This window comes from Lepidochelys kempii, chromosome 2 (assembly GCF_965140285.1).
Source record: "Lepidochelys kempii isolate rLepKem1 chromosome 2, rLepKem1.hap1, whole genome shotgun sequence".
NCBI lineage: Eukaryota > Metazoa > Chordata > Testudines > Cheloniidae > Lepidochelys > Lepidochelys kempii.
The window spans coordinates 224,910,384-224,936,326 of record NC_136381.1 but is presented as its reverse complement, the minus strand read 5'-3'; the positions used below and the strand labels follow the sequence as shown (position 1 = coordinate 224,936,326).

Here is a 25,943-nt window from a genome sequence, read left to right as displayed (position 1 = left end):
AATGTTAAAAAAGCATCTAAAACCAAAGGGTTTTTTTAACCCTTTAATCATAATACTTTGATTCATTTTGATACTGCACCAACTTTGTGCTGTTGAAGTATTTTCATTTTATACAATTTTGTTTTTTAGGCCTCTGTCATATTTGGAAATAAAAGTAACATCAAGATACTATTCGTTTTCCATATTCATTCATTTTCCCCACACACTTCACTTTTCCTTGCTGTTGGGAGTATCTAAAGCAGCTGACCACATATTTAGATTTTAGAGATCTTCAGAATGTTGGACTTAGACTCTGAAGAATTTAACACAATCTTGTTTATGGCAGACAGCATGACATCATTTAAATCTCTGCTGTATGATTTAGTCTGCATTCATTTTGAACGAAACAAAAGCATACAGATGCTGTGAACTGTGTTTTACTAGAATTTCCTTTTCTTTGCCTTTTAATTATTTGGAAATTATTTATATTTTCTTCATTGGTGTTGCATACTGCCCCAGGTGAAATATTTTACCTGAACAGCTATATAACAATGAGGGGTTCAGGATTATTTTCATTTTCTGTGAACAGTAAAGGGGTTAAACAAGTAGGACAGTAGAGTCACTTTTCATAGTACAGTAGCCCTTTAATAAGAATTGTTATACTGTACATGAGGTAACATGCAATAGTAAACGTTTTTCTTTTACTATTATACTATTTGTATTCAGTAGGCTTAAGTTAAGAAAATCAAGAAACAGAGACTGCTACCTTCAATACAGAAAGCTATGTAGATTTGAAGGGGCTCAACTGCAACTAAATTGCTAAATCAATTAATGAATCACACATCACCTTAAAAAAACCAACAACAAAAACCCACTTTATTCCAAAGCACTTCCTCCTTTTTCCATATTACAGTTTTACTTTCAGGTGGCTAAACTATACTTCGATATTCCTTTACTGTTGATGCACATAACGAAAGTGTGCAACATTCTATCATTACCAAACCTTTAAAATCAATTATTTGTTAAAATACAGCAAGTTGTTTGTCACTGATTCACTTGCTTGTTGATGCTGTACTGTTTCCCAATATTCCATATTGTCATTCTAAGAATTAAAAATATTATTTAATTTGGCTTGTGCGTAACATTCACTTACAACTTTGTGTGGTGGAAAGCTTGTAATATAATTGCAATGAACAAATACTGTACATTGCTCCTAAAATTCAAATATCAAAGTTACATAAACATTCAGGGACATTTATTCTAAAAGCAACAGAATCAGGAATAATTACAATTTACTGATTTTGGACTTTTTCCTTTTTAAACTAGGTAGCAGTTTCTGTTCCAGAATCATCTGGGGAAAAGCCAGAGGATACTCAAACAAAGCCACCGATGAAGCAGAGAAGAAGAATATAGATACCGCAGGCAGCATCTTTGGTGTCCATCTGCCTTTAAAGGATAGAATTTCAAGTTTTTTTATTTTTGTGACGTCAGAGGTAAAGAAATATTAAATTATCTGTATATTATAATGTATTTTCTAGCAGTAGTATAAACATTCATGATTATAAATTTTGTATTTTTTGACATTTCATTAAACGTGTCTATAATTAGTAGCACTCTTGTATCTCAGTAGCCAGACACACAGATAATATTTTATACCTCATGAAACATTAACTCCTTTAAAAGCCATTTGTTATCCTCTTACCCATTTCTTCAGTAGCAGTTATACTGAAGTTAAGGAATGCTGAGATGTAGTATTAAAGTAAGAGTTCTGACTTGCTGCTGTTTTTACTGTCTTAAGAAAACTGATGCAGAGAAACTGTCCTTTACAGCAGTTTTCCAGTTGCAGAGCTACATATCACCAGTTTCTCGGAATGCCTGCATTTCAAATGCCATGCTGCTCTGTAAAAGAAATGAGAGACAGTGTGACAAAATAGTTGTAAAACAAAATAAGTTTGTTAAACTAGTTTAAGAAAGGATGAAAGGTATTCAGAAAATAATAGTGCTAAATTGAGGCTTGTAAGAGTAAACAAATTACTGAACATTTGAAAACATCTTTCCAATTTCTTGAATGCCACCTGGCACTTTGATAATGGAAATTAAATGTAAATGGCTTCATGGCCAAGAACTTAAGTCAGAACATTCAAAGTGATGGTTCCTTTGGGAAACCAAAGGATACATATACATAGTTATCACTCGATATACTACTTATGGGAATAGCCTGATTTTTGAACATCGGAAGTTAAAAAAAAAAAAAAGGCTGCATTGAGAATGCTGTTTTGCCTTGGCTTAAGGAAAGTAAAAAAAAATGAGGTGCTTGTTTTGGTGGTTTTTTTTTTTTAATGCTACAGGACCATAAAGAGCATATCCAAACGTCTTCTGGGTCTGGAGCTGCAGGCTAATATGCACTAGAGTGCTCTCCTTTTCTACTGGAGCCCTAGTTTCCTTTTAAAAAAACTTACATGCTTTGTAGGGCATAGTACACAAAGCATAGAAGCTGCAAGCATGTAACAGTTGATCTGAAGCTTCAGCAAGACCATGGTTTAATAACTAGAGCAGAGTAGGAGTTCATAGAATCTCAGGGTTGGAAGGGACCTCAGGAGGTCATCTAGTCCAACCCCCTGCTCAAAGCAGGACCAATCCCCAATTTTGGCCCTAGATCCCTAAATGGCCTCCTCAAGGATTGAACTCACAACCCTGGGTTTAGCAGGCCAATGCTCAAACCACTATGCTATCCCTCCCCCCTATTAGATGACCTGGATTTTCAGTCCAGTTTTGTCACCAACTTTATATGAGGTTGGGCAAGTCACTTAATCTAATGCTTTTGTTTCCCTTAGCTCTAAAATTAAGATAAATACTACAGCTGGGCAGAGGATAGTAGTAATAGTAATCCTTTTTCATGATGGATTTCAAAAGTTGGTTTTGTTCTGAGTCAGAATAAAACCTCTACATTTTGAAGTTCTGTGCAAAATGGAATCCAAGCTCTCTCTGAGCTGCCTGGTGAGCAGTTCTGGGAATTGGGGCTGTGGAGGAGGCAGGCTCCTAAGAGCCCCAGTGATGGGGACAGTCTGCTTGGCTGGCTGTCCTGGGCGGGAATCCTGGAAGCCCTGGATCTGCAAGGAAGTGTTTGTGTAGGTCTTGCTATGATAGACAGACATGAATATCTTACAACTGGAGATCTGGCAATTCTCAAAGAACTGTGAATGTATGTATTGCAGTGTTAAGCTTTCAAGCAATAATTAGGCTGATGGGCAGTATTATCACAAGTTATTTAATTTTTTTACATGCAAGAATGATTTAATACCTTGATATCTGGCAAACATGGTCCAAATGCTTCCAAGAGAAGATTTTCATCTCTTACAGCTTTTTCAAAATCTGCGTAAGAGAGCTTGCCATCATGATCACAGTCCTAGGAAAGGAGGATTAGCATTATTGGTCAAAAGCGGTTACTTATCTTACAGTAACTATGCTTATGCTATAAAATAACTTAATCTTTGAGTGATTGTCGAGTTGGATTCCACTCTTGGTGTGCATGCACACCAGATCAGGTTCCTTTGGCCAGCAGTTTCTGTTGGGGCGTCTTGCTTGCACCCAAGATGTTCTCATATCCCCCACCTGATTGCATAAATGGTAGAATGGGCCAACTGTCCTGCAGTTCTTTGGCCAACACAGAATCCGGGAGGAGTGGTAATCCATAGTGGACAGTACATCTCAAAGAACCGTAGTTACTATAAGGTAAAAATACTTGTTCTTCTTCTAGGAATTGTCCACATGAATTCCACTTTGGGTAATTAATATGCAGTGGTCTGATTGTTTTGAGATAGGCTTTAGGAGTCCTATTTAAACAGGACAGCTCTGCCATCACAGGTGTTCACTCTGGAAGTCTCTAGGAAAGAAGAGCATTTTATAAATATGTGGCATGAACACCACATAGCTGTCTTACAAATTTCAGAAATAGGGACATTTTTCAAACAGGCAGCAGAGGCTGACTGAGCTCTAATGGAATGAGCTCTAAGGTAACTAGGTAGATCTAACTTCGCTAGCTTATGACACTTTCTTATACAAGTGGAGAACCATTTTGTTAATCTCTGTAAGAATACAGCCTGACCCATAACCGACTCAATCAAGGTGTGTTCCTGAATTATTTTGACCTGTTAAGGTAGTGTAACAATGACCTAACTAAATCAGATGTGTGAAATTTAGCTTCATCCCCGTTTGAGTGAGAAAACTGGGAGATGAATTGGTTCATGTGGAAGTCTGACACAACTTTGGGCAGGAATGTGGGATGAAGCCTGAGTGTGACCCTGTCCTTATGAAACACTTTATAAGGGAGACCCGCCCTGAGAGCCCCTACCCTTCAAGTTGATGTAATGGTTACTAAAAAGGCAGGCTTCATAGATCGGGATGATATAGGGTAGTGTTTCCCAAACTTGGGAGGCTGCTTGTTCAGAGAAAGCCCCTGGCGGGCCGGGCCAGTTTGTTTACCTGCCGCGTCCACAGGTTCAGCCGATCGCGGCTCCCACTGGTGCAGGCCGAGGGACGTACTGGCCACTGCTTCCCGCAGCCCCCATTGGCCTGCAGCGGCGAACCGCAGCCAGTGGGAGCCGCGATCGGCTGAACCTCTGGACGCGGCAGGTAAACAAACTGGCCTGGCCCGCCAGGGGCTTTCCCTGAACAAGCGGCGTCCCAAGTTTGGGAAACACTGATCTAGGGAACAGGCTGCTAAGGGCTCAAAGTGGGAGAGGGGCAATCATCCCTGCTAATGCTATATTGAAGTCACAAGAGGGAGAGGGGCTCCTGACCTGGGGGAAAAACATGGGTTAGGCCCTTAAGGAATCTAGCAGCTGTACAGTGAGAAGACAGAGTGTGGCCCTGAATAGGAGGGTGATGTACAGAGACTGCTGGTAGATGGACCTTTATGGAACTAATAGAAAGTCTGAGTGGTTTCAGGGTTAATAAATACTCCAGTATTGCTTGAAATTAAGGAGACAGCTGTGATTCTGAAATGCCCAAATGAAAACCTTTTCTACTTAGCTGTATAAGTTAGTCTAGTTGAACCTTTCCTGCTTTGGAACAGAATGTACTGAACTCGAACTAAACAGCTTCTTTCAGTGGATGTCAGTCAGCCAGCGTTCAGGCTATAAAATGTAACCATGCTGGATCCTGGAGTATGGCCTGATCATTGTTCTGCCGAACTCAGGCAACATAACTGGCGGCTGCGTTGAGAGGTTCACCAAATTTGAATACCCGAACTGCCTAGCCCATGCTGGGGCTATACTGATAATCAATCCAGCATCTTGTCTCAGGACACTCAGTATCATCCTCAGATTTTTCCAGGTGTGTTGTTGTAGGAAGAGTGTGGTACCATCATGATGTCATTTCTCCCCTTTTATATTTTCTTCACACTTGCTGGAAAGCTCTTTTGCTGTGACCTGGGTCAAACAATTCCCATTGTGTAGTGCTATCTCTGAGAGGTTTCTGTTGTACACAGTGCTTGGGGTAATCCTTGTACTTGTGTGCATTTCCTCAATAAGTCATTAACATTGTTTGGCCTTTTTACTGTTGTACCTAAAAGGCTGCTTGTGGGTATTTAACCTCACATGTTTCAGTAACACATGCAGAGCCAAACTTCATAATTTCACATACGACAATAGCACATATGATCTAACAAGATATGCATGTCTAGCAGATCAAGACTTTTAGAATGATACCTCACAAGGCATACTTTGTACAAAACATATCCTAATTACATGACAGCGGTGAATATTGGGGTGCCTGCGTGTCATAAACTGTTAACAAGTTCCGAACAGCTGGAAGATACTAGGCCACTAGCATGATCTAGTAATTAATGCATCAAGTCCAGAGCTTAATGGCTTCCTGACAGAATGGAAATGACATAGCTCCTTCTTGTCTGACATAATGCATAGCTGTGGTGTTGTCTGTCAGCATTTGGATTGTGGATCCCTGGAGTAGAGGGAAGAATGCTTTGACTGACAGGCAAAGGGCTCTGAGTTCAAGGATGCTTATGTGTAGATAAGGTTCTTGAGGGGACGACAGACCCTGTGGCAGAAAGTGATGTAGGTGAGGCCCCTCTACCAATCCCTAAGTAGAAGTATCTGTCACCTGTCTTGATATGTAGGGGTGCAGAGAAGGGTACTCCCTTGCACAACCAAAATGTATTTGTCCACCAGTTTAAAGAGGAGAAGACTTTCTGAGGGACCGTGACCAACATGTTCATGTGGTCTCTGCTGGGTAGATACACTGATTTCAATCACCCTTGATGCAGCATAGGTGAAGTTTGGCAAACTGTGTCACATATGTGGATGAAACCATCTGTCCCAGAAGTCTGAGGCATACTCTTATCAATGTCTCTGCGTGAGATAGAACCTGGTGCATGAGGTTCACTATAATTTGGAATCTCATGGAAGGTAAGCTCTTGTCAACCCAGAATCTAACATGGCTTCTATAAACTCTATGCTTTGAGTTGGAGTAAGTGTGGATTTTTCTCTGGCTTTGAGGCACAGTGAGGCAAAGAGCTTTAAGGCCACTTGAATTGCATTGATCATTTGCTGGTGTGATCTTCTTTGGATCAACCAGTTCTCGATATAGATAGACCTGGATCCCCTTTTTAGATAAGATGCCAAGCACTTGGTAGATACCCTTGTGCTGTGGAAAGACCCAAGGGCAGGACCTTGTACTGATAGTGAGATGAATTTGAGGTACTCCAGATGAATGGATATGTGAAAATATGCATCCTGAAAGTCGACTGCCAGGAACTAGTCTTTAGGATCTAATGAGGGAATTAGAGGCCAGAGTCACAATCCCTGAATTTGAAATGACAGATGAATCTGTTGAGATATCAGAAGTCCAGAATGAGACATCAACCTTTCTTCTTCAGGATGAGAAAAGAATGGGAATATCCCCCCTAGTCCTGAACTCTAAAGATGCCTCCTCCACAGCTCTGAGATGTAGAAAGGGATTCCACTTATTGTTTCAACAGTATCTGGTCCCTTATAAGGGATGGGAGGAGGGGATAGGAAGAGATTAAATTAGATACAATACCCCTTTTCTGCAATTTCCAAGACACACTAGTCTGAGGTGACTGAGTCTAGGTCTTCCCAAAAATAAAAGGTGGTTGCCAAAGGGATCTATGGAAGGGAAGCGATCCTTGAGAAGTTCTGTCAGGCTCTCAACACCGATATCAAACCTGCTACCTGGTGGAAGATGCAGATTGTGCAGAAGTGGAGGAAGAGGCAGAAGATCATTGTTGATAGAACCTCTCCTTTTTTATTTGTGGTTTAGAGGTCCTCTGGGGCTGATAATAGTAATGGGCAGAGAGATTTTGTCTGACAGAAGACTGTGGTCTTACTTGCTTTCTTCTTGAGGATAGAACTACAGACCCAAGGAATGCAGAGTTGTCCTAGAGTCCTCCAGTGAATGGAGGGCCTTACCTGTTTTGGAATTAAAATGCTTATTTTAACTTCAAAGGGAAGATCCTAAATTGTGGGTTGGACCTTCCTGTGAATCCTTAATGATCAAAGCCAGACATATCTTTTCACTATAACAGAAGTGGCCATAGTAAGTGCTGTTGTGTTGGACATGTCAAGTGCATCTTGAATAGAAACGTGCAGTATCAGTTGTCTTTCCATCATGATGGCTTTAAATTCCTCTCGATGTTCCCATGGTAGATTATCCACAAACTGAGATAGTTTCTCCCATTTTAAAAGTCGTATTTAAAGAAGAGTTGGTAGCTAGCTATAAGCATCTGGAGCTGGCAGGTGAACAGACTTTGCATCCAAACAGGTCTAGTTTTTTAGGGTTTTTCTCCCTAGATGTTTCTTTGGGAGGCCCTAGCTGCTTGGACTTCTCCTGGATGGTTCCTACAACCAGAGATCCCTGTACCCGGTGAGAATAAGAATATTCAAACGCACTGGAAGGGACTTCTATCTGCACTCTTAGGTATAGCAAGAATCAAATGCTGAAGTCTGCCTCAGGTCTTGTGAAGGCTCCAACAATACCTTATTTATTGGCAGGGAAAGCCTGACAGTTATGGAAGTGTGCAAAGTATCCAAGAGCTTTTGAGGTTTCCTCTGTACTACTTCCTGATAATCTCCAGAGAGACTGCTATGTACTTGATGAGGTCCTGGAATTCACTGAAGTGATCAATGAGGATACATTTGAGTTAATTCAGAATCTTAAGTTCCCCAGTTTTTTCAGTAGCAGTCCATGGATACAGGGCTACAACCCTGATGTAGTGTTTGTTAGCAACAACATAGCTGATTCATATAACAAACTTAATTTGGGTCTGATTCCACATTTGCAGCACTGGCCCCTTGTGATGGGAACCCCAGGATACAATATGGAACTGTGGGACCGCTGTGCCCCCTTAAGTCTCCAGCCTGGGCTGTCTCACACAATGCTATGCCAGTGCCAAGCAGCAAGACCCTTCCAGGTGCTGTAATCACTCAGCCATCAACATGTGGAGCCCCACACCCAGCTAAATTGCATGAATGCTCCCTGAGCCACTTATGAATCATATAGAGACCGGCACCAACCAATCACCCCAGCAATATATCAGCTTACACTGCTCAAGAGTCCCGTGGACAGTGCAAGCTCATTAATAAGTTCACCACTCCGACAAAAGGGTAGTGCATGTGCAACAGCCTTTGCTAACCTGAGCTGAGATTCCCCAAGCACTCCAGCCAAAACCACACTCTTTTAGGTAAAACATAAAACAGATGTATTAACTACAGATAGATTTTTAAGTAATTACAAGTAGCAAGCATAGAGATCAAAGTTGGTTGCCTAAAAATTAAAAATAGAAATGCAGTCTAAATTCTAACTTTAACAGACTAAGCAAGATTTGAATCAAACAGTCTCTCACCCTAACAGATGTTACAGGCAGATCACAGTTTCAAATGCACAGATGGGGTTTTCCTTTCAGCTTGGGAGCAATCTCCCCAGTTCAAAGACTTTGTCTTCTGGATGATCTTCCAAGTGTTGAGATGCAGGAGGAGAGAGGCCCAGTGATTATGTTACTGTCCCTCTTTTATACTTTCTTCTAGCTGCTAGAAAGATCCTTGCTGTGATGTGGGGGTCAGGCTGCCCCCATTGTGTATGTGCCCTCTTTCAGAAGTCTCTGGGATAGTGGATTCTTCTTGATGGGCCATCAACACCTGTCTGGCCAGTGATAGTTGCTCCTTTGTCCCTACTGAAAGGCTAGGTGTGGGCATTTCCCAACCTCATAAGATATTTCAGTAACACATATAGGAATGGACTTTCGTGAGCTACAGCTCACTTCATCGGATGCATACCGTGGAAACTGCAGCAGACTTTATATATACACAGAGAATATGAAACAATACCTCCTCCCACCCCACTGTCCTGCTGGTAATAGCTTATCTAAAGTGATCATCAGGTGGGCCATTTCCAGCACAAATCCAGGTTTTCTCACCCTCCACCCCCCCACACAAATTCACTCTCCTGCTGGCGATAGCCCATCCAAAGTGACAACTCTTTACACAATGTGCATGATAATCAAGTTGGGCTATTTCCTGCACAAATCCAGGTTTTCTCACATCCCCCCCCACCCCCATACACACACAAACTCACTCTCCTGCTGGTAATAGCTCATCCAAACTGACCACTCTCCAAGTTTAAATCCAAGTTAAACCAGAACATCTGGGGGGGGGGGGTAGGAAAAAACAAGAGGAAACAGGCTACCTTGCATAATGACTTAGCCACTCCCAGTCTCTATTTAAGCCTAAATTAATAGTATCCAATTTGCAAATTTGCTGGAAATGGCCCACCTGATGATCACTTTAGATAAGCTATTACCAGCAGGACAGTGGGGTGGGAGGAGGTATTGTTTCATATTCTCTGTGTATATATAAAGTCTGCTGCAGTTTCCACAGTATGCATCCGATGAAGTGAGCTGTAGCTCACAAAAGCTCATGCTCAAATAAATTGGTTAGTCTCTAAGGTGCCACAAGTACTCCTTTTCTTTTTGCGAATACAGACTAACACGGCTGTTACTCTGAAACATATAGGAATACTTCATAACATCACGTATAATGATGGCACATACAATTCAATGGGATATTAATGTTCAGCAGATCAAGGCTTTAAAAATGATACCTCACAAGGCATACTTTGTACAAAATGTATCAATCATATGACAATGGTGAATGTGGGAGTTCCAGGTTGGTAGTCTGAGGTACAGAGTGTTGCACCCATCACCATCCAGATCAATGCAGCCATACCGCCTAACTCAGTACCATGTTGGTACTGCTTTAATTTAAAAAAAAGCAGAATGTAACAGCTTCACCAATGACCTTGATGCCATTTTAAGAAAGATTGAACCAATACCAGAAATTATGACCAGTTTGTCAATGCGGCGCTGACTGTCTCAAAGAAGTATATTCCACAAGGCTTCAAAACAAATTATGTGCCAGGACTAACACTGGATTGGTATGGTATGTTAAATCTTATTGGATTGGTACGTTAAAGATTGGTATGGATTAGTATGGAAGCAAGAGGAAGACCAAGGCCCGTTACTCAATGAGGAGGGGGTGGGACAATAACCAAAAATGTGGAAATGGCAGAAGTGCTAAATGATTTTGTTGTTTCAGTTTCCACCAAAAAGTTTAGTAGCAATTGGACATCTAACATAATGAATGCCAGTGAAAATGAGGTAGGATCAGAGGCTAAAATATGGGAAAAGTTAAAAATTATACAAGTTTGATGTCTTCAAGTCACCAGCGCCTGATGAAATGCATCCTAGAATTCTCAAGGAACTGACTGAGGAGATATCTGAGCCATTAGCGATTATCTTTGAAAAATCATGGAAGACAGGAGAGATTCCAGAGGACTGGAAAAGGGCAAATATAGTGCCCATCTATAAAAAGGAGAATAAGGACAACCCAGGGAATTACAGACCAGTCAGCTTAATTTCAGTACCTGAAACGATAATGGAGCAAATAATTAAGCATTCAATTTGCAAATACCTAGAAGATAGTGAGGTGATAAGTAACCTAAGTGCAACCTGGTGGAGGTGGGCAGGGGGTGTTTGTGTGCATATGTAGTAGATGACTGCATACTGTGCATCAATAGTGATGAAAAAAAGGAATAGACATCTAAAGATGAAGCCATTCTGTCAGGAGTGTCCTGGCTCTGCTGTATTTTCCCTACTTGGGTAGGGGATGAAGTCAGTAGAGAGACCTCCTTCATCTGCCATTCTGATGACCTGGTAACTGGTAGCTTAACTATCACGAACCTCAACCTCTCAAGGAAAAGTGACTCTGGTACCAGTCGTACAGTTAGATCATTTGGTGCCTTATATGCTTTAGATGGCAACAGAGACAGGATAGATGCAGCAGATACCAAGGCAACGAGTTCTGATAGATTGGTGCCAGAGGAAGGGCAGTCCACAGATTTAGTTGGTACTCCACGCATATGTTTAGCGGTTGGTACTGAAGCACCAGAGGGATCTATGTCAGGCTGTTGGCTAACCTTCAATTGTTGAGCCTGAGATGAATCAGATATTTGCTGACTCTTGTATCTCAACTTGGTAGGCATCAGGGAGGGTGATCTACATCTCATCTTACCTCTGGAGTGGGTGTTCCTCCCCTCCCGTCTGGTGTAGTCAAAGCTGGAATGGAAGCAGACGACTGGGACATGTTGGTCAATGTAGCATGGAATCTTGGGGTAAAATTTTGACTCACCAGTCTGTTCATGGAGAGGGACTGACCAGAGGACTGACATCTTGCTACATCCTTTCTTTTGGCATCCATGGAGGCTTGTACAGAGTACTTCATGAGGAACAATTGAGGCAGGTTTCACTCTAGCTTTCAGAGTCTGTTTAGAACTTTAGAGGAGTGATACATGGACATTGCTCAAGAATATGTCCTTCCTTTAAGCAAAAAAGGCACCTGGTCTACCTTCTGTTAAGCAACACTGAAGCGTCACACTTGGACCAGGTTTTAAGCCCCAGAGATTTTGCTTCTGCGATGCTGCTAGCGCCCCTGTACAAGGGAGAGGGTGTGGTAGAAGGAATGTAGTCTAATACTAAATATCTGACTAAAACCATTTTTTTTGCCACCGGACAAAAGACTAACACTTCTAACCAAATAGCTAATTATCAGTACTACTACTAACTGGCACAGTGCACAGAGATGTAGGTGGAGAGGTTCTCTCTCACTGCCACAGGCACTAATTAGGAACTGAGGGATGATTGGGGTCACTCTACCCTTTACATCCTTGGGGGGAGGGGTCAGGGTATCTAGAGTGCAGACATGACCCCAACAGCCACAGCTGGCTAAGAGAACCTGATTTCACGTGCATGGGATAAATGAGCACTAAGAGTGGAGTTCATATTGATAACTATTCAAGGAAGAAATTATTTTACTGTTGCATTTAAAGTCACCCTAAACTATGACATTTCTAACTTTTGAAGAGTAGAATGGTTAAATTGTGAACTAAAAATGATCTTCCATTACTTGTTCGTTTGTGGTAGGGGTGAGTTTAAGCCACAAATACCCTCATATTTTTCCCCCCCATTCTCCCTTACATCTCTGTCTGGTGCTATGTCAGCCCAGTCTTCTTCTACCTAAAAAGAAACAGAAGCAGTCAATGCCAATCCGATACTGGCTGGATGCGTCACTGGGGAGAGATTCAAAAAACTCTCTGTGCCTGATATTGCTCTTTCCTTGGTGCTGACAGGCTAGCTCTTGTGGCACCTTAGAGACTAACATTTATTTGAGCACAAGCTTTCATGGGCTAAAGCCCACTTCATCAGATTTATGCAGTGGAAATACAGTAGGAAGATTGTGTGTATATATACACACGCACACACAGAGAGAACATGAAAAAATGGGGGTTGCCATACCAACTCTTAACGAGACCAATCGATTAAGGTTGGCTATTAGCAGCAGGAGAAAAAAAACTTTTGTAGCATTCAAAAAACAGTCGGAGAACACTTCAGCCTCCTTGGACACTTAATTACAGACCTAAAAGTCACAATTATTCAACAAAAAAACTTCAAAAACAGACTCCAACGAGAAACAGCAGAACTGGAATTAATCTGCAAACTGGACACCATTAAATTAGGCTTGAATAAAGACTGGGATTGGATGAGTCATTACACTAACTAAAAACTATTTCCCCATGCTAATTTTCCTCTTTCTGTTACTCACACCTTCATGTCAACTGTTTGAAATGGGCCATCCTGATTATCACTACAAGTTTTTTTTTCCTCCTGCTGAAAATAGCCCACCTTAATTGATTAGTCTCATTAAGAGTTGGTATGGCAACCCCCATTTTTTCATGTTCTCTGGATATATATACACCCTCAGTTATATACATATAATCTTCCTACTGTATTTTCCACTGCATGCATCTGATGAAGTGGGCTTTAGCCCATGAAAGCTATGCGCAGATAAAGTTGTTAGGCTCTAAGGCGCCACAAGTCCTCCTTGTTCTTTCTGCTGATACAGACTAACACGGCTCCCACTCTGAAACCTAGCTCTTAAGAGTTCATTAACAGAACTCACATAAGACCCTGGTAACTCTTGTGAATGACTGAATCTTATAGTCTGACTCAGTAGCTCATTACAATAAACTGGAATAAACAAGTTTTTTAAAAATGCTGTGGCAGCCACGCAATGTTTATTTATGGCTCAGTTAAATAGATGGAGTTTGAAGAATATATCAGCAAAGTTTTTAACTATTGTACTTGACATTCTTAACACTACTCCATTGTTGCCAACTGTTGTGATTTTATCATGAGTCTTGTGATATTTGGGTCTCTCTTAAAGCCTCAGCTCATCTTAGTATGTGAGAATCTCAGCTTTTATTCTTTTTTAAAAAGTACATTTTTAGTCCTCGTGGTTATGGAGAAAAGCTTGAAAAAATTAACCCTAAAGTGTTAAAACATAGAAAGCAAATAAGAAGACCCTATAATTACATTTAAAAATCTCATTATTTTTAAGCCAATTTCATATTTCTGTGAGCCTGACCTGATTTTTGAATGATTGAGGTTGGAAATTCTATTGTTCTCTCACACAACGTTACTTGAATATTAAACAATTTATACTTCTTGTATGGCAAAGAAAGGGTATGACAATTTGTCTGTGTTACTGGAAATGTTGCTACAACTTTAGCATCCAATTCTGCATTCATTACTCACAAAAATAGTTGCATTGATAAGGCCCTTAGTTTACATGAATAGCCTTGGGGCTGTACTTTAACAGAATCAGTAAACTGGAGAAGTAAGATTTACCTAATAAAATCAAGTGATAACACACAATTTTAATTAAGAATAAAATTGTAGGTGACACCTTTTATTGAAATAAATACAGAGCAAGTTTGAGAATCGTATGTTCTCATAGAAGGGATCAGCTACACCTTGGAATTTTGTCTATTGGACTTTTAAAAAAATAGTCCTAAGTCTAAAAATAATTATCTTTAGTTGATTAGGAGAAAATATATTAGTGTGATGAACTGCACAAGGAAGGGTGGTTTTGTTGTTAGGACACTGGACTGGAATTCATGGGATCTAGGTTATATTTTTGGCTCTTTCTTAGACCTCCTGTATGACCAGGGCAAGTCACTTAGTATCTTTATGCCTCAGTTTCCATTTGTAAAGTAGGGATAATGTTTTCCTACCTTCTGGAGTTGTTGTGAAGATCAATTCATTGATATTAGAAAGGTGCATCTTAACTAAAATAAATTGCTATTTAGGTTTAGTACTTGCCATTTTCTTCAGTGTTATTTCTACCAAGTCCTTAATTCCCTCATCAGGATCTTCTTCTGATGGTTGTTTTAGCAGGCTATTCTTCAGCATATGAAACATTTCCTCTCTTGAAATGTATCCATCACCATTCAGATCATAGACCTCAAAACAATCTTTTCAAAAGATAAATCTAATTTAATTTCATACCAACATTTCCCAAATCGTTAGAGTTGCTTGTGAGCTATGTGTTAGAACAAGTAAAGACAATTTTATACTGAGTAGTTCAGGTATAGAGAAGCATTTGCCGTGTACAAATGTTTTATGCTGATTGTTAATTATAATTTACTGATCATTCATATATATTTTAGCTGAAAGGAAGATTAGCTAATAGAGATTAAACAAAAATATGCAATGCATAGTAAGTGACAGATTTTAAATAATAGTTACAAAAGTGAGTGATTATTTGGGTTATAAGGAAGGCTGTAAGAAAGTTGTGAGTTTTTGGTCCTCAAGTTGAGGATACAGTTTGTTAAAGTTGCAGTTTGGGTTTCAGGTGTGAGTGAGTGGCTGGGGAGCTGTAGAATCTAAACTTGTTTTGTAAATGACTAGATGTCAAGTTGGCAGCAGAATCCTTTACCCTTCACCAGGGGCTGTTGATACCCCCCATTCCACCAATCCACAGGGTGGAAGCCTGAGCCCTGGCACCCTACAGCTGATCGCAGCTCAGACTCCTGGAGGTCCTATGCAGGGCTGGCATCACCAGGACTGCCCCATCCCAGCCCTGCGCCCTGTGGGAGAAACAAGCCCCAGCCCCTGCCTAGTCCCACTCACCAAGGCCTTTTGTTTGGAAGGAGAGGGGGAAAGACTGCTATTCATACTCTTTCTCCTGCCATTCCCTAAACATGTTTAATATGTGGTGAAAGTTTGTTTCCAAACAATTTGTAAATTGATGCCTGTATGAAAGAAACTGAGTGAGAGGCAGATAGGAGAGAACGGACTCAATTATCCATACTACTGAGATATTGTGACCTTTGCATTACAATTAGAGTATGAACCCTAACCAGTTCAGAAGTTGGGCTAGAAGATCTGAGCATGAGCTATATCAGTTCAAAAACCGCAAATCAGGGATCCTTTAATGCAGAGAGAGAATCTCTAAATACTATAAAAGTAGTTTATTTTTACTATATATTAATCAACAAAAATACTTGTCATTGCTTCCTCTTTGCTGCTCTCAATGTGTGACTGCTCTCAATGAGTCTTGTGATACTGCAGTACAAGATACAAGTGATACACCTAACTTTCACAAGAGCAAAAATATGTTTCTGCCTTTGGATAAAATCCTGCCCCTGTTGAAGTCAATAGGCATTTTGCTACTGACTTCCTTAAGACAAAGGATGAAATCCTGGTTCTATTGATGTGCCCCAACTGTGGAGTCAGACAGCTACCAGTAATTGACAAATTCCTTCCCAAAGCACAATGAAAATATAGACCACATCATACTGTAGTCACAGTGCTAAACAGAATTCCACAAAGCCAAGCAAGGTTAAGACCAAGAAGCTCCAAACAAGCCAGAAACAGCTATTTTATGCTGAGTATTTTTAAATTTTCTTTCCTTTTTATTTTTCTCTGTTCCTTCCTCCTTTGGCACACAGATTGCTGGCTAGTTTAAACTGTGGTGAAAAACTGTTTCCTCTCTCTTTCAAAGCCCTTAATCTTTTAATAGAACTTCTTAGCAAGTTTGGTAACAGTCTTACTCCCCTTAAGTCTAAAAATGCAGTTTTGCTATTTCAGCAACAAACTGTGATGGTAGCCAACAGAGAGCTTGTCAGACAGAGTGGTTTTACTCAGATTAATCTAATTTCAAAGTAGTCATTTGAGTAAGGTGACCAGGTATTGCAGTGTTATGGGTGTTCTGGATGATGATACAAAAATTGGTATTGTTTCAGTATATTGGGGGTCTGTACCTACAGCATTGTGATTATGTTGAGGTCCAGTTGCATCTGGTGTTGGGCTTCAGTATGGCTCTTTCTCTAGAATTATGTGAGGGAAATGAATTTGTGGAGCCCCTGACATCACTGCATGGCAGAGCACGAAACAGTTCAAAGGACAAGCAAAGCACAAATGCAGCTGAGCCCAGATTCATCTGTGAAGGCAGGGAAGGAGATGCTGCAGGTCACAGGCCTTGTTTAGACTAAGATAGAAGGTATATTTTTAAAATTCCAAAGCTAACATGTATGAAAGTTGCAGGTTGAAAGGCCTGTGATAGAGATGGATATGGAGAAGACTGACAGCACACACACCCATTTCCCCTTCTAGCAGCAAATCTCTCCTTAATTGTCAAGTGGCTCCAAGTTTATCTTGGCTTTCAAACCATGTCAAGCCCAGCTTTAAAGAACAAATGACTCTAAACCAATCCTGACTTCTGCTAAAACTTTCTGGTCCTTTCCTTTGCCAATTACACTATTAAGAAAAAGCTTTCAGTCAGTAAAATACCCACCCAACCCTCCTATTTGTAAATATTATTCCAAACTGGTTTAGTCTACTTGAATTTGTCAATACATGAGCTGGTCAAAATATTTTCAGTGAAACATTTTTCTGTCAGAAAGTGCTGTTTTGCTGAAAGAGAAACATGTCTTGGCAACATATCTGTTTCAATGACAGGTTTGGCAGGAAGGTTTCTCAGGTCCAGGTTTGACTCTCGGAGGGCTGGGGATGGGGAAGTTAGTGTGACTCTGTAGCCCAGGGTTAGGGCACTGGCCTGCAATGTGGGAGGCCCACATTCAACTCCCAGCTCTGCCCGATTTGGATGGAAAAAACAAAAGTCCAATGGTAACAAGCTTAGGAGGACTCAACCCAGTGGCATTGTTTCCACCTCTTGTATCCGAACAAGCAATTGCTTTTGCTTAAAATGAATGCAGAAATTTTAAATAGTTCTTTAAAAAGATTTTAAAAGAGATTTTAAGATTAGGTTAAAGGCTATGCTTCACAATAACAATTTCACTATTTTAGGCTTTTACTCCAGTGTCTAGGACAGAGTGGCTTCTGGACTTCTCTGCACTGGCTTAGTCCCTGTGAGGCTCCTCGTGAACAGCATTTCACATGGCCCAGTTTGGACCTTTAAATGTCTTTAATTCTTGGTCTTAATATCTTCATAAAGACTTTTTCATGTCTATGGGCTCTAATGCAAGCACAAATGGAAAACATAAAATTCCAATGGTAACGAGCTTTGAAAGACTCAACTCAGGAGCATGAAATTGTTCAAAGGAAAACCCTTCAATTACTCTGAATTATATAACAGCAGAGAATTAGTATTAGTTACATTTAAAAAGTAGATTTAAATATTCATAAATTTAATTATTACTAAAAATTGACATACACATAAACCTTACATTTCATCTTTTCTTCTAATGTCCCCCGAAGAAATATTGATAAACCTTCCACCCATTCTATTACACTGACACAGCTGTCATTATCTGTGTCAAAAGCACGGAACACTGAAAAGAGAAGAAAGGCTAGATGTATTGCAAATGTAATACTTACAGGGGGGCAATGCAAAGCCAAACAATTCAAAATGATTTTGACAAACTGAAGAAATGGTCTGAAATAAATATCATGAAATTCAATAGGGACAAATGCAAAGTACTATGATTAGGAAGGAATAATCAATTGCACAAATATAAAATGGGAAATGACTGCCTAGGGGAAAGTACTGCAGAAAAGGATCTGGGGGTTATAGTGGATCACAAACTATCAAGAGGCAAAATGTAATACTGTTGCAAAAAAAAAAAAAAGCAAACATTCTGCGATGCATTAGCAGGAGTGTTGTAAGAACACACGAGAAGTAATTATTCCACTCTATTCAGCACTGATAAGGCCTCAACTGGAGTACTGTATCCAGTTCTGGGGACCATACTTTGGGATAGATGTGGGCAAGTTGGAGAAAGTCCAGAGGAGAGCAACAAAAATGATTAAAGATCTAGAAAACATGATCTATGAAGGAAGACTAAAAATACTAAGTTTGTTTAGTCTAGATAAGAGAAGACTGAGGGCGGCGGGATATGGTAATACTCTTCATGTACCTAAAAGGTTGTTATAAAGCAGAGGGTGATAAACTGTCTTCCTTACCCCTTGAGAACAGGAAAAAGCAGTAATGGGCTTAAATTGCAGCAAGAGAGAATTAGTTAAGACATTAGGAAAAACTTCCTAACTGCAAAGGTAGTTAAGCACTGGAACAAATTACCTAGGGAGGTTGTGGAATCTCTGTCAGTGGAGGTTTCTAAGAACATGTTAGATAAACACCTGTAGGTAATGGTCTAAATAATAAATACTTAGTTCTCCCTCAGTGCAGGGGACTGGACTAGATACCTAATTTGGTTCCTTCCAGTTCTCCATTTCTATGATTCTGTGAAACAAGGCAATAGTTTCTTTCATTTAGTGTAAATATGAACATTTTTTGGCTGAAGATGTTTGTGTGTTTTGATTTGCTTCACTTTAGCAAAAATTCCCTTCTTCCACTATTCTGTTGAAAACTGTATGAGCCTTAACATCCGTTACTATAAGAATCTTGCATCCAGGTCTGATGGTCTTCCACTCCAAACTCCTATTGGGGGATCTAAGCTATCACAGGTGGAATAGCCACTTTGTTCTGCTAGCTGACCCGTTGCTTTGCTGGGTTTATGCACCCCAGTAAGTAGCACAAATCCCAGAAAAGCCTGAAGGAGATCCACCATTAAAAATACATTTGCAGATAGGACTTTAGCGATAATATTTTGTCTTAGGCAGCCATGGAGGAAGTCATCCAGAAAATCCAACACACTTTTTTTTCTGTACACTCAACACCAACAACTTTCTGCCATCTTGCACGAACCAATATGCATATTTATTTCTTCACCCTTCCCTATGATAAGAAACAAAGCTACTGTGTGTAACTTTCCAATCAGTGGAGCCTGTAAATACTTAGTATTTTGCTTTGCATCTTAAAAATTCTTTTAGTACAATTAGTAAGTCAGGCCCAGATTCTCAGTGGTATTTAAGCAGCTTAGTTACAGCAACAGCAATACTCCTGTACCATTTCAGTGAATTGAAATATTACACACATGAAAATTATGTGAAAAGAAAATTACATAGGTAGAATCCAGCGCTGCAAAATTAGGAAATGCCAGAATTTAGGTTGTCTGTTCAGCCTTAATTCAGCCCCCCCACTTTTCTATACGCATTATGATACACTCTTTAATTACATGTTCACGTACTATTTTTTCCACTGGACCAATATTTCATTCAGTCCATAGGATGACGTTTCCGTATTCCTTGCTTGGGGAATCAGACCCAGTGATGGAACACCTCAGATACGTACCCGCAGCGACTCTGTGGAAGTTAGTCAGACCCAGCTTTACAGCACTTTCTCAGTAATGTCTCCTCAGTACCCTCCTCTAGGCATCTATATGCCAGAGGGAATTCATGCCAGCGCAATAGAGCCCCAAACCACCACCTTTCCACCCCATGGGTCGGGGAAGGAAGCACATTTTTGTGCACTAATATTTCCTCATCACTCCTATCTGTCAATGAAGGAAAGAAATCTATGCTGGCTCAGCAAAACCTCCATGTCAATCTGCTCTTAGTGCCCCTGCTCAGGGTATCCACTCTAACACAGTATTTCCCTAGTATTTCCCCCACATTGCAGGAAAAGAGCAGTCTATAGGCAGTAATGCCTGCCTATTGTCATCCCTATAGTGGCTCACTACAGAGAAGGGAGGTGGCTATGATAACATAATGCCCTCTTCTAGCATATATTTTCAGCAGCTGGGAGGGAGCCAGCCATGTGGCTGCACGACACCCCCATTCTTAAACCTCCCACACACAACAGTGGAGGGAACTGACCTCAGCACAGCAGTGCTTACTCATTACCCTTCCTTCATTAAAAGGAAAGGAGATATTCTCTGTGCAGGAGTACCAGCACACGACCGTTCCCTTCAGCCCTGTGGCATGGTGTGGCCCGAAGAAGCCCTCAATACCATCTGGCAAGGGTTCGGTGTTCTATAACAGCAACTCCAGTCAGGCCTGACAAACTCACTACTTCTCAAACAACCTCAGTTGAAACACTGCATGAAAGGACAGAGTTGCAAAATTGCTTTAGACAAGGTTAGCTTGTTAGAGTTAAGTTTTAGTCTAGTAGAAGCATTACACTTTTGTTTTACTTGTTACGTGTTGTTCTTATTACCTTTGCTCACTCTCTTAAAATCTTAGCCTTTGTTAATAAACTTATACTTGTTTTCACTATAGATTACAGTGCTGTGTTATATTGGAGCTGACACAGAGTTGAATCAAACAAGCTGGTTGGTGTATACTAGTCACTCAGGAGTAGCGAACCTGGTAATTATTGTGACTGTCCAGTCACAGGGGCTGATGACTGCAGGGAAATGCTTCTGAGCGGGAGGAGGCTGGTTGTAACACTTTGGGGGTTCGCTCAGATCAGTAAGGGGTTGTGTCACTGCCTGCCCTGCAGCCCTGGGGGCTTCTGTGCTGTGCAGCTTTGGTTCAGAGCCCTGACACCAGCAACATGTTGACAGCACAATGGCCTCATCCTGGCTGCCACCACACTGGTTACTCCTTGCAGGGTGACACCAACAGACCTTCCAGTCTGGAGTCTCCCCAGAACCATCTCCATAGTGGTATCCAGTCCCTCTCACTGGACCCTCACAGAGGTTACTAAATTTGTTGCCTCCACAGAGACAGAATACACACCAGCCTGCTAGATTAGCTGAGGATTTTACCCTTTGGTTTAATATTCAGCACTGAAATGATTTTGTAAAAGTAAAACAAGTTTACTAACAATAGAACCTAGATGTAAGTGATATCAGATAGAAGGAATCGGGAGAGAAATGGTCACAAACAAACAAAAGTAAAAATACACTTCTAAGACTATAATCTAATTTAACAAACTAGAATCTTACCACAGTCATTCTTCCAGCAAGGCTGGCCAGTCTTTAGCCAACATAGGCACCAACTTCCTCTCTACCTGGGGGGTGCTTGGCCCCCCAGTCCCTACCTGCACTCCACCCCTGCCTGCCCTTGTTCTGCCCCCAGCCTTTCCCCTACTTCACCCTTTCCCCCAAGGCCGCACCCCACCCTGCTTCTTTATGCCCCCTCCCTGGAGCACGCCTCATCCCCTCTCCTCCCTCTCCCTCCCAGCACCTCCTGCACAGCATGGAACAGCTGATCTGTTAATGGGGGGAAAGAGGAAGCTGGCTGCCAGTGGGTGCTAAGCATCTGTTAATTTTTTTCTGTGGGTGTTCCAACCCTGGAGCACCCATGGTGTCGGCAGCTATGTTAGCCAGGAACAAACAAAGAGCCCAAAGCACTGGTTTACTTTGCCTCCTCTGGTGAAGGATAAAGCAAAGTCTTTTTCCAGTTTCTTATATTCCCCCAAAGTTCAATGTCCTAGTGTCAAGAGCCAGGAAGGTCTGCTTGGGGATTCAGTCTCTTGTCTGCTCTGGGAGGGTGTGATGTGGGGGCAACACCATCTTGATGAAAGTATCCCATTCTGGTGAATTCCCATGCAGTGTTTCCTGCTGCAATTTTTACAGTGCAAATGGTGTCTTCCCTTCTGCTTGTGATCTGATTGCTTTGTTTATTGCTTTGCTGATGTTTCCCCATTGTCCATGTCTTGCAAGACAAATGGGGGAGTTCACAAATCTTTGTCTAAGAAAAACCTGTTTATCAACTTTTCTGAGATGCTTGCTTTAATCACATTTTAGTCACATATTTCCAGCATGTCTGTATTGTTCTTTGCATGTCAACCGTACATACATCATGCAAGAATATTAATGATCAGTGAGTTGCTAGTTGTCCAATGATAAGACACCTTTTAAATAAATATGACTGCAGTGTGTGGGGTGCACTGAACTGGTCAGGCCAGCTGAGACTAACTGCTACATACCAGAGAGCCCTTTGCCCTCTGACTTGGTATGCTCTTAGGATCACACCTCCTCCCTTACAAAGCTGCAGGAGAGTTAGTCATTGAGTGACCCATATGTAGTGGGTCAGAGCCCTGGACAGAGCATATGCCACCATATTTTATTTCCCTTTTATATGTACACTCTCCATATCATATTCTTGGAGCATCACATACCAAATGTTAACCTTCAAGGCAAAGTAAGAACTGGCAGAGTCCTGAGGAGTTTGTTTGGGTGGCTAACTGAATGTGGGTGTCAGGAAGCTGATACATAGTTTAGCACCAGCAAATCTCTCTCTCTCATTGAGGCGGGGAAAACACAGTGACCCGGTTCTGGAAGAAAACATCACACATGGGTGAGAGATCATACTCGGTGCAGATGTGTCAATCAATGGCTTTTTCATAGGAAACGTCTGTCTTCTGCTCTAAGCAAGAAATTGTCAATTTTTTCCATAGTTCGGATTATATTTTAATAAATTGTCTTTTGGACTCCTCCATTTCAAATCACACACATCACTTCACCCGCCATTCACAATCCCACTTGCAACTGTGCAACATCCTTGTGGCAACTACAGCAACTATTCTATTCTGTATAGGTTCTTATACTACACTCATCACCATAGTATCTGAGCACCTTCTAGTAGTGCATTAAGCAATATGACTAATATCTGTCATCTGTTTTCTCATCTCCATGGGGAGAATGGTGTACAGTGTAGTGTCTTGTTTTGGTAGGATTTTTGTTTGGGGAATGTTAATTAACATACATGCAGCTTCTCCTCCTTGTTTCCAGCTACCTTTACAAGCATCAAGGCTCTTCTCTGCAATGCTCTTGTAGAGCATCAAGAATGAGAAGCCAGCATCATGTGAACTGGGAACATTCCGTGGACCACTAGCACGTGCTTCACAGACCAGTTTGGAAGCTGTTGCCCTAGGTGTCTTTTACAGAAATTACAGCCTTTTTTAATCAATTAGTCTCACCTCGGTCCATAATCATGTCATCTGTCATCCCAAATGTGACATGCAGAATGTTTCTGAACGTGTTACGATCTAAGCCAATGATGGCATGCCGATCACTGGGTTCAACCACCAGGGTGTGGAAGAGCTTTATGAGACATTCCACTTCAATTTTATTGACTGTGAAATAAAAAAAAGTTATAATAGAGGTTATAATATTAAGTGCCATTCAAAACTAAGGAGAAGCTGCAACATTAACATTATAATAAACCTTTAACAAATTTTAAAAAACCAACAAAATATAAAGTAAATACCTCTCAAGGACAGAAGCCCCTTTCCCGAGGAGGCATGAGATGTTAGACAGTTTTTTCCAGAAGAAGAGGGAACACTAGCTCAGCTCTATGTAAAAGAGGATACTATCATTTTATTAATTTTCAGTGGGTTTTAAACTCTGTAATGCTGTCAAGATGAGAAGTGACAGGAAGACTATTGTTTCAGTCTGCCATTATATTTAGAAATATCGCTAATAAAGCTAGAGAAATGCTATGTAAAGGCTTTTAAAATCAGGATTCATAACACTTTGGTACTTTTTTCTTTTAACTGTTCCACATTTGAAATTGGTCTCTTCAGCATCAGACTGAACCACCAACTCATCAGCTCCAAAGCCATTTCCATTCCCGTGACTTCAGGTCACAAGAAAACAATAGGACACTTGTTTTCAATATACCTTAAAAACTTGTGTCCATATATAGCTTCATATAGACTTAAAAGAAAGAGATAAGCACCTTCTAGCCCTCTCCCCTTTCTCTCAGCTACCCATCCTTTTCTTAAATAATATAACAAACGTGTGACCAACAAGAGCTTCATGGCTTTCATTGTACTGTTCCCTATATTGATTTCACTGTGATAGCTAAAGTAGACCTCACATCTTCCTACTCAAGCTAAAGGAGATTCCCAATTAGCTTTTAGCAAGGCCTTTACAAACTAATTAGTTATGACTCCATCTTGTAATAGGCCATGTTACACACCGGCCAGGTCTTTACAACATATAGAGACTGGTATGTTCCACATCTTAATTTCAGAGCCCAAAGTTTGAAAGGCCTACAACAGTGTAACAACTTAATAGAGATGCAGAGTGAATATACAACATACTGTGTGGCAGATACATAAGGGGTGAGTGAGATCCAGTAGGGCTGATTTTGTAAGGGGACTGACATGGTTTTTCTAAGGGAGCTGGAAGAGTTTTGAGGGCACTAGTTCCACGACAATGGAGAATTGCAGGTGAATTCCTGGGGGTTGTTTCCATGGGGATGGGGGAGATGCAGGGGAATGCTTGGGGCTGGGGTGGTCACTAGGGGCTGTATCCCTGGGGGCAGCAGGGGAACACCTGGGGATGGGATGGGCATTAGTGGCTGGATTCATGGGGGCTGCAGGGGAACGCCTGGGGATGGGATGGGCATTAGTGGCTGGATCCATGGGGGCTGCAGGGGAATGCCTGGGGCCGGGCTGGGGATTAGGGGCTGGAACCATGGGGGCTGCAGGGGAACACCTGGGGCCGGGCTGGGCATTAGGGGGCTGGAGCCACGGGGGCTGCAGGGGAACACCTGGGGCCGGGCTGGGGATTAGGGGCTGGAACCATGGGGGCTGCAGGGGAACACCTGGGGCCGGGCTGGGCATTAGGGGGCTGGAGCCACGGGGGCTGCAGGGGAATGTCTGGGGCCGGGCTGGGGATTAGGGGCTGGAACCATGGGGGCTGCAGGGGAACACCTGGGGATGGGATGGGCATTAGGGGGCTGGAGCCATGGGGGCTGCAGGGGAATGCCTGGGGCCGGGCTGGGGATTAGGGGGTTGGAGCCATGGGGGCTGCAGGGGGACGCCTGGGGCCGGGCTGGGCATTAGGGGGCCGGAGCCATGGGGAGGGGGGTGCAGAGGAGGTGCTGGGGTGGTGAAGCGGTTGTTGGGGGGACGTGGATCTTGCTGGGCGGGGCTGGGAACTGCTGGGGGAGCCGGGGGTGGGGCGTGCCCCGCACTCACAGTGCTTCGCGGTCCGGCACAGCGACTCTGTGAGCTTCTGCAGCTTCTTCCTGTTCATGGCGCTCTCGAGCCGGCCTCCTTGGAGCCGCGCGCTGTCACCGTGGAAACAGAAGACCGGGGACCAGCCAATCACAAAGCGAGAGCCGGGGCGTCCCACGGAGGGGCGGGGACTCATAAGGCGTCGTTGCTCAGTAACGTTAGCAACGGCTTCCTCGCCCAAGTACGGGGACGGAGCGGGTCCATTTCTCCGCCGAACCCCGTTCCCCCAGCGGTGCTGTCAGGAGCCAGCCTCGCTCC

At 41.9% G+C, this 25,943-nt stretch overlaps 2 protein-coding genes across 2 annotated transcripts in view; one reads left to right on the top strand and one right to left on the bottom strand.

The window, feature by feature from the left end:
* The window catches only part of RBM48 (RNA binding motif protein 48), a 9,929-nt gene extending 8,446 nt beyond the window's left edge, over positions 1 to 1,483 (top strand). The window contains exon 5 of the mRNA XM_073333963.1: positions 1,306 to 1,483. Coding sequence (XP_073190064.1) covers positions 1,306 to 1,392 — 87 coding nt within the window. The 3' untranslated portion in view covers positions 1,393 to 1,483. The remainder of the gene's footprint in view (positions 1 to 1,305) is intronic.
* Positions 614 to 25,943, bottom strand: CLXN (calaxin). Its single transcript, XM_073333964.2, has 6 exons — positions 25,647 to 25,943; positions 23,637 to 23,792; positions 18,097 to 18,201; positions 14,729 to 14,880; positions 3,281 to 3,385; positions 614 to 1,878 (listed from the first exon to the last, which is right to left on the bottom strand). The coding sequence occupies exons 1-6, from the start codon at positions 25,819 to 25,821 to the stop codon at positions 1,828 to 1,830; spliced, it is 744 nt and encodes a 247-aa protein (XP_073190065.2). The 5' UTR covers positions 25,822 to 25,943; the 3' UTR covers positions 614 to 1,827.